The sequence below is a fragment of the Megalobrama amblycephala genome, linkage group LG8 (assembly GCF_018812025.1).
Source record: "Megalobrama amblycephala isolate DHTTF-2021 linkage group LG8, ASM1881202v1, whole genome shotgun sequence".
Classification (NCBI taxonomy): Eukaryota; Metazoa; Chordata; class Actinopteri; order Cypriniformes; family Xenocyprididae; genus Megalobrama; species Megalobrama amblycephala.
The window spans coordinates 12,088,119-12,097,234 of record NC_063051.1 but is presented as its reverse complement, the minus strand read 5'-3'; the positions used below and the strand labels follow the sequence as shown (position 1 = coordinate 12,097,234).

The 9,116-nt window shown below is 36.6% G+C and overlaps 1 protein-coding gene across 2 annotated transcripts; it reads right to left on the bottom strand.

Moving 5' to 3' along the window:
• Positions 1 to 4,392: 4,392 nt before the first annotated feature.
• On the bottom strand, positions 4,393 to 8,194 carry LOC125273696 (tryptase-like). 2 transcript variants are annotated; one of them, XM_048199295.1, is made up of 9 exons: positions 8,041 to 8,194; positions 7,233 to 7,253; positions 6,971 to 7,139; positions 6,595 to 6,863; positions 6,361 to 6,506; positions 5,888 to 6,101; positions 5,690 to 5,803; positions 5,122 to 5,145; positions 4,393 to 4,997 (listed from the first exon to the last, which is right to left on the bottom strand). In XM_048199295.1, exons 1-8 carry the CDS (start codon positions 8,087 to 8,089, stop codon positions 5,141 to 5,143), a joined length of 987 nt encoding a protein of 328 aa, XP_048055252.1. In that variant the 5' UTR covers positions 8,090 to 8,194; the 3' UTR covers positions 4,393 to 4,997; positions 5,122 to 5,140. The 2 variants fall into 2 exon arrangements, with proteins under 2 accessions (XP_048055252.1, XP_048055253.1); XM_048199296.1 differs by lacking the exon at positions 5,122 to 5,145.
• Between the last annotated feature and the right edge of the window lie 922 nt (positions 8,195 to 9,116).

The following is a 9,116-nucleotide window of genomic DNA, read 5'->3' as shown; positions in this document are numbered from 1 at the left end:
GCCACGCCTCCACCGCCGCATAACTGGTACTGATGTTTTAACACACTCAGATGTGAGGTCACTGTAAGCTAACTCTGTTTCACAATCCTGGAAGAAATTTACACAGTAATGGTATTTTGCCAATAGATATGAAGCAACAAAGAAAAGGAAAGTTTAGCCTTGCTGTTCTTTCTGCTTTGATGATTCTTGATACCACTCACCCACAGCTTGGCTAATCAAATTCAGTTTGTTCTATATGTTCATCTTTTACGTAACAAGTCATAAAGGTTGAAACTGTTCAAACAATTCTAACAACCATCTTCGCTGAAACATAATTGTCAGTTTGGTTTTTAAATGAAGTTTTATGATACCAGCACAATATGAGACAGAAAGTGTTTACACAATACACACCAAAATATACTTATACAAGCAGTTTGGCTGATAATTTGTGCATACTGAATTGCAGCAATACTGCCAGTTTATTTGCTTGTAAAGTTTCTTATATGTCCATAAATGAAGCAGAACAGCGGCAGGAGAGACTATACTGGACTTTCAATAAATTTCAATTTCAGCTTTGCCGAAATTAAATCTCCAAATCATGATGGCACATCTGTATTTGCTCAAGATAAGCATGCTTTACAACTAAACCACCCTAACTGATCTAAAATAAATAGATACACATTTACATTTATGCATTTAGCAGACGCTATTATCCAAAGTGTCTTAAAACAGAGTACATTTTTTACTAAAATGTAAGGCTGGAGTTGGACCATCTGGACTGAGGGACAACTTCTCCCCAGGAGAACAAAGGACTTTCCTGATAACATTAACATTTGAACACTCTCTTGAACACCCTCCTGCATAAGTAACAGCACCATCCGAGATGCAAAACGCCGAGCAGTTCACACCTCGCCATCACACTCTGTTCCCCATCCTTTCTCCCTCACCTAAAACTCACTCTAAATCTATGCAATGTTAAGTATGTACAACAAGTGAATATATATGTTTGTTATTGTTTGAAATGTCTCAGTGTGCCTGGTAAAATGGTCTCATTCTCCCAGACATAGTACAAACTTTCAAGAAGTTCTAGAACAAGATATATTGTGTGCCACTTAAGGTGTGCCCTCCCCCAGGTCCTTCATGCAAACTACCTCCTGTAAATAAGTGCCCTCTTCTACAGTTATCAATAACCCATTCAATCACAAATTCTGACTGCCCATTTGTTGATTGCCCAAAACCTAATTATAATTGCAGACACCACCATTTGGTAAGCCTATTGAATTATCTGGGTATGTAAGGAGAGATGGCAAAGAGTTCAAGGAATGTAGACAGATCTCCCGCATGATTGCTTTGTCTAGTCTTTTTCATTGCCAGGTAAATGCTTCTATATTCTTTGATTTCTGAATTGATGTATATGATGGATGTATGTTTTATTCTTTGAATTGGATTTGAATTATTGTTCTATTGCCTGGTTAATAAATTGTTATGTTTGAATTTATTCTGATTGACTCTGAAATGATTAACTCTGTAGATTGCGTTAAGTCCATAACACCACAAATCTACTCAGGTTAGTAACGGACTAAAACTCAGTTTGTGTAGCTTCGGGGCATGTCGACTGAAATTTTAGAGCTCCGACTAACACATTGGCATTAGTCGTGTGCTTAGACTGTAGAGGCTGAACAGAACAACAACAAAAAAGGCGTTGTTAGATCAATCTGAATAAGGTGAGCCTCAACCTCTGATTATTGTAATATTATTCTAAGTGTACGTGGGAAACCACGGCATGGTTGTACCATTAGAGGAAGTTAAATTTATCAGCTTGCTTCTATTGTAATGGTCATGACCTGTGGATAGATATAGTCTTACTTTAATTAAGTGTGTACAGATCTATGGGGACTGAATAGCATACTTTTAGAAATAAGCAAGCATGGTGCAGGATCTAATCAAGTCAATTGCCTCTGTTTAATGACCAAGACTGACAAGTTTGTGATTAAGAGATCGTATTCCCGATTGGTGCGAGACTCAAAAGGTTATAGGTATCCGTATGAACGAGTATAATTCAAACTACGGGTTAAATAGAATGATTAAACACTTATTCAAATTTATAAATAATCAAATATTTTTTCATAATTGGAGTCAGATGAAAATGCAGAGGTAATACATATAAAGAAATGTATTTAATTTAATTTTGTTGCATTGCATAAAGGAAGACCTTCTACCGTGCCATTGGCTACTGTCCTTGGACCAGTGGGTGGACCTTATAAAAATATTTGTTATGTGAACTCAAAAACAAATTATATTAAGCAGAACTCAATCTCAATAAGTTACTAGAAATAATATGCTATTTTAAACTCTAATGATTTAAGTTATAGAAATTAATTTAATCTAGTAGTTTACAACTACACTATCTTCATCCATCTTTCCACAAGGAACAAAACAGACATGATTATAGGTATTTACACAGTAGTTTCATGCTGATATTTGACCTCTGATTCCTGACCTCACAGCCGGCATGTGCACATATTTAAAGGTGCCCTAGAATCAAAAATTGAATTTTCCTTGGCATAGTTGAATAACAAGAGTTCAGTACATGGAAAAGACATACACTGAGTTTCAAACTCCATTGCTTCCTCCTCCTTATTTAAATCTCATTTGTTTAAAAGACCTCTGAAAAACAGGCGAATCTCAACATAACACCGACTGTTACGTAACAGTCGGGATCATTAATAAGTACGCCCCCAATATTTGCATATGCCAGCTCATGTTCAAGGCATTAGACAAGGGCAGGCAGTATTAACGTCTGGATCTGTGCACAGCTGAATCATCAGACTAGGTAAGCAAGCAAGAATAGCGAAAAATGGCAGATGGAGCGATAATAACTGACATGATCCATGATTACATGATATTTTTAGTGATATTTGTGAATTGTCTTTCTAAATGTTTTGTTAGCATGTTGCTAATGTACTGTTAAATGTGGTTAAAGTTACCATTGTTTTCTTACTGTATTCACGGAGACGAGAGAGCCGTCCCTATTTTCATTTTTAAACACTTGCAGTCTGTATAATGCACAAACACAACTTCATTCTTTATAAATCTCTCCAACAGTGCGTAATGTTAGCTTTAGCCACAAAGCAGAGCCTCAAACTCATTCAGAATCAAATGTCAACATCCAAATAAATACTATACTCACATGATCCAACGCATGCATGCAGTATGCATGACGAACATCTTGTAAAGATCCATTTGAGGGTTATATTAGCTGTGTGAACTTTGTAAATGCACTGTATTATAGTCGAGAGCTCGGGGGGCAGTCAGCGCGCGATTTAAAGGGGCCGCAGCCTGAATCGGTGCATAGTTAATGATGCCCCATAATAGGCAGTTAAAAGAATTAATAAAAAAAAAAATCTATGGGGTATTTTGAGCTGAAACTTCACAGACACATTCAGGGGACACCTAGGGCACCTTTAAGAATGGTGGTGTGTCTAATCTTGATTACTTTGCATGTTTCTATTTCAAACATTTTTTTTCCAACTTCTAACAAAGTCAGTGATTCCCATTGTAGTAAAAAAAAATGAAAAAAAAGTGTAGTCAAGTTTGCATACTTGAGCACAATTCTATGTCATTTTGTTGTATAAATAGTGTGATTAGAGCATTCACACTAAAATTCCAACAAGAAAAAGTGCACTTTAAATACCCAGATAATTAACTTATTTAACAAAAAATGTTGGACACTGGTCGCATCTTTAGTTATAGCAGAAGGAGTAGAGCTCAGACACTGATGCTGGATGGAAAGATAAACTTATAAAAGTAGACAGGAGATTACAATGTTGTGCAAAATGTACAGTGTGTCATTTGGGATACAACCAAAGTCAAGAAATCAAGGATATTGTACAGCTAGAAATTGATTCAGCTTGTAATTACGGTAATTTTGGCATGACATGGGCACATTTGTGAGTGACGTTTTTTGGGTTGTGCCAGAAGCAGTTGTGCAACAACAACAGCTAAAAAAAAATAGATTATATTTTTATGTTTGAAAAGACTGACACGTTTCATTCATGGAGACTGCAACATCACTATTTGGATGTGCTACACTCTTAGAAGAAAAGTTATAGAACATTAAAGGGTTGGTGCTTCAGAACTTCTAAGGGTCCCATGTCCCAAACATACATTATCAGTAGAAAATTTAAAATAAACCATTAAACATGAAAGTACTGTGTCACTGAAGACATTCGTCATTACATAGAACCTTTCTGGCATAAAGGGTTCTTTTAAATTGAGTCAAGAACCCTCTTCCTGTCTAAGTTGATGATTCAGACTTTATGCTCATAGTCAAAAGTCCTGCTGCATAATACTAAAGTATTAGTGTCACCAAAGTGGTTTGTGCTTTGTACGCAGTTGGGATTCATTCTGTGCTCACATTGCTCCCTGTTGGAGAGATTTATTACTGCAAACGGCATTGGATACAGTGTTTTGAAGTATTTAATGATTTTGATGAAACCCCTGATATATCATTATACTTACATTGCTTAATAAACTACATATTCAAGAATTCAGTGACATAAATATGAATTTAAACTCAAAGAAATGCCCACTTATTTAACAGCAGAAATGTAGTGATTACAAAGACATCCATTTTAAATTTCATTGTTATTACACATTTTTATAAGAAATGTGCATATGCTAAATGAAGAAGTGCCTATAATTAATCTTGCTGGTTACAGGCTAGAATTAGAAAGAAAGAAAAACAAGAGAGACAGAGGAAAAGCTACTAATGGTGTGAGGTAAGTGCTGTTGTAGAACATAAACCATATACATTTATACCCCTGAGTGAAGTCAGTGCAGCAGATCTTTGACAGACTGTTTGCATCCTGACTGTGCAACGTTTCCAAAAGCAGCAATGAAGTAAAATCTCCAGGCAGAACAGGCAGATAAAGATCTTTTATCACCTGACTTGTGTGCAAGTAAGGTGCTCATAAGCCTGCTTTTGAATAATCCATGGAGTTAAGACATACTTCACACTGCGGAGACACAAAATCAAAGAGAGCAAGAGTGAGTTACTTTTGGTGTTTACATTTAGGACATGCAAAGTGAATGTTTAATGCATGTTATAGTGTGCAGTGCATGTACAGTAATAAAACATACTTGGATCTGTATATCTGCATTACTCTGTTGAAAAAAAACTGTATATGCTGGTTAGGTATGTTTTGAATATGTTTGGCCGCTGGTTTGAGCTGGTTGAGAGTTAAATCAACTCTGCTCAGATTAAGTGATTGAGCATTAGTGATGAACACCTGCTGTTAACAAGCAGAATCACTGAAGAGAATTAACTCTATGTTGAGAGGGTCCATATGTTCTCTGAGCAGAGTTGATTTAATTTTAATCAGCATATATGCTGTTTTTCAACAGGATATATATATATATATATATATATATATATATATATATATATATATATATATATATATATATATGTACATGTACATCTATATACATTTATTTTAAATAAATAAACATTTTACAGAAATAACTTTTGTTAGGTTTTAAATTTATTTAATTTAATTTATTTTAAGTAAGCTGGGAAAGTAACTAGCATCATTTGTTTACAGATGCCACAAGGTTTGATATTTTGTTTCTATTGCAACAACTTTTAATAAGTGAATTGTGTTTGTGTGTCTTTTTGTATTATGGAAATGAATGCATTTGGACTTACTGGCACAACGGGTTTTGTAATCACTGCAGCATTTTGTCGTGCAGTTAGTATTGCAGTTGCAGCGATTTAAAATGTTGAACTTCTCATTGCATCTCCCTCTACAGGAGGTTGAGGCTGTGCATATAAACAAGCGTTAATCAAACAAATATGACATATATGCAGGGTATATGTCTGTAGGTATCTGAGAGAGAGTTTTACTTCGGCTGACAGAGGAGCAGGAGTTTGGGGGATTGAAGGTGACAAATCCCGGCAGGTTCTGTCTGATGTTGTTCGTGATCCAAGTCTGATATTGAGACACACGGGTGTATACCCCAGGAGAGTTGGGATCGGCACAGCCATACCCCCAGCTGGTGATCCCAGCCTGAACCCACACTGTACACTGCTGACTCACCATTGGACCACCAGAGTCACCCTACAGAGAGGGACAAAAAGTTTTTTTTAAATTTGGGGGCCTTTTTATCAAGATGAGACAGTTACGTGCGACAGGAAAATGGTCTCCAACCTGATGTTTCATGTATATTTACACTACTGGAGCTATTCAACATCAAGCATTTACACTAAATGGGTAATGTGAATTCCAAAAATATACAGTAGATCTTAAAGTGCATTTTATGTTATACAGTAGCTGTGCACACTAAGATGTGTAGTAATAATCTGGTTGACTGTTGTACCTGGCAGGTGTCTTTGCCTCCCTGCGTTAAACCAGCACAGATCATGTTGTTGGTAACAGATCCAGAACCCAGCAGATTATTACATTGAGTATTAGCCACCACTGGAACCATAGTCTCCTGTAGATTCCCAGGAGCAGGTAGGTTCACTGAACACACACAAGCACATGTAATTATTAATTAGTGGTGTTAGAAGTAGATGCATATGTGAATTCACGAGTTTGTATGCGTTTGTACCTCCAGCCTGAACATCTCCCCAGCCTGTGATCCAGCTGCTGGTGCCAGCACTGAAGACGCTGTTCTGGGCTGCCAGACACACGGGTCTAATATAGTTATTGAAGGTAACTACAGAGGACAGGCGCAGCAGAGCGATGTCATTGTCATTTGTTTTGCTGTTGTAGGATGGGTGAACGATGATCGTTCTCACAGTTCTCATGACTTCATTGGCATTGGTTCCCTGCTGTGTCCTCCTTCCCAAGTACACACGCAGATTGGATGTGCTGACACTGAATACAGTCAGAGAACGTGAAAATGAGAAAAGAACAAAACAAACCAAGTTCATTTAACCAATTAAAACAAAATAAGTGCATATGTGTGTTTAGGTGAATCTTACCTAGGTAAACAGTGAGCTGCCGTCAGCACCCATTCACTGTTGATGAGGGAGCCTCCGCAAAAATGACCTCCATAGGTAGAGCTGTGCAGACTGACCTGCCACGGCCATGACCCATCGGGCGCATTCACACCACCCACAATACGGGTGTTTAGAGGGGCTTGTCCGCACGCTATGAGAGAGGGAGAATGATTGTATACATAAGCTTTTCTGCATAAACTATTTAACTTGATGTCGACATCTGAAGAATGAGAGAAGCTCTTACCATTCAGCTGAGAAAGTGAACCTGCAAGGGCAGAAAAAAAGAATTTTAAGAGATTTAACATGTGTGACTGAACACGCGGAAAACATCTCTGGGCAAACCGGTTTAATTTTGAATAAGTAGCAGCCTTGCTTCCCCCAACAATTCAACAAGTGACTTTTGCCTCATCACTTTGATGTACATTTCACATAGGTGTGGCTCACAAAGTAAAACATTTATTAATAGGCCACATTCTGGTCTTGGATTATTAACAGAATGTGGTCCAGAAAGAGAATTTAAATGGATTATCTCACATGATCATTGCAGTTCAGAAATCCCAAACTTTGCTTATCTTATGTAAGATTAGTCACTGTGAACCTGGATGTACACTGTGCGTTTTAATTTTTTTCTAGTTTGTCCTTTTAGCAGCGGTTTTTAATCTGTGCACCACACAAAGTGTGAGAATGGTGGTGCGTTCATGTCATAAATATGAACAAAAAGAAGTTTGTTGGGATGCATAACATATTTTTTCTGACATGATGCATCACAAGCGTGCTGTAGTGTTTCTGTCAAGTCCAACTGATGAACAAAGGGTTCTTATGAGTCGACTCTTAATAAAGTGTTTAAAATAACTCACTAATCCATGAGTTACCGGTCAAATGAATCAGCCATATGAATCAACGCATGATTCACTTTCTAAACTTCATTATTTTTATAGCCTTTAGACAGCTTTTATGTGCTGTGCCACAAAGAAATCAAAAATATATTCACTTTTTATCTGTATTCCTTTGTTAACAATTATCACTATAATAGATAAATCATGAAACCTTACCTTTGACACACAAGAGCAAGGTCAAAGTAATACAAGTTGATCTCCACATCTTCACACAGTCCCTCGTTTGTTAGCAGAATGGATGCCGGTGGTAATTTGGTACAAAGTGACTCTTACAAACCCTTTTATACAGTTGTGCTTCTCAAATTGCTCTTCTCGTCACTCACTCACCTGCCCACCTCTTTTGTCCTAATGCTCCTCCTCCATTTTTTGTCATGCTCTTTCATTCTTCACATTCTTTACATAACCAACAAGTTCACTGAGAACATTTATCACAATTTGCACTTGTTGTTATAGGCCCCTATATACATTGTTAGGGTATATTTTTGCAGACATAATAAAGGCAAACATCTCACAGAGTCACAGGCATTTTTTGTAGTATAGGAAATTGAAAGTTTTCTTCTCATTTGACATAATTTGGAATTTTTTCCAAAGAATTTCAAACTGGCACAAGAAGTACATTTCAGAAGAAAAATAAAGAAAAATGCCAAAGGTTTTCACATTACCAGGTTTTTAGCATGTTAAGCGAAATATTTTAAGACGTCTTTTTCTTTTCTTTTAGTCTGTCTTTATTTCTTTCCTGCTCGCTTCATTTCTGGTAACACATGAATAAAGAAAAAAACATACTACATAGACCAAGACGGTGATAATACCCTTTATTATCACAAAGACACAGACAATGGGCTGTACTGGGAACGATTACGTAGGACAACTTATTGTCATCAGGATTACTCATCATAAAAGACATACAGGGGAAAGGTGAGTCAGTGTGTAAAAATATTTTTATTTTTTTATTTTAGCAGTTTCACCTGAAAACACAAGAATGAAATGCCAAACAACAGTTGGTTTCTATAGAATATACCGCCTAACTCATTTATACAATATATAAGTTATTTAATTTCAAAACTATGATTTTGAAGTCAGCCAAAGATGAAACTTGAGCTGTAAAACTTGAAATGTTTCTTTTAGCATAGAGACACATGCGCTTAAGAATATTTGTGTAAGAATTGTATTGTATATATATATTTAGGCTTTATAGTGTCTAGGATCTCTCTGATGTTTTTAGTGATTGTCTA

Coding starts and splice junctions, on each gene's coding strand:
- LOC125273696 (XM_048199295.1), bottom strand. CDS start 8,089: ATGTGGAGATCAACTTGTATTACTTTGACCTTGCTCTTGTGTGTCAAA. Junction 7,140..7,232: donor TTCACTTTCTCAGCTGAATG/GTAAGAGCTTCT, acceptor CCTCTCTCATAG/CGTGCGGACAAGCCCCTCTA. Junction 5,804..5,887: donor CTGCTCCTCTGTCAGCCGAA/GTAAAACTCTCT, acceptor TTATATGCACAG/CCTCAACCTCCTGTAGAGGG.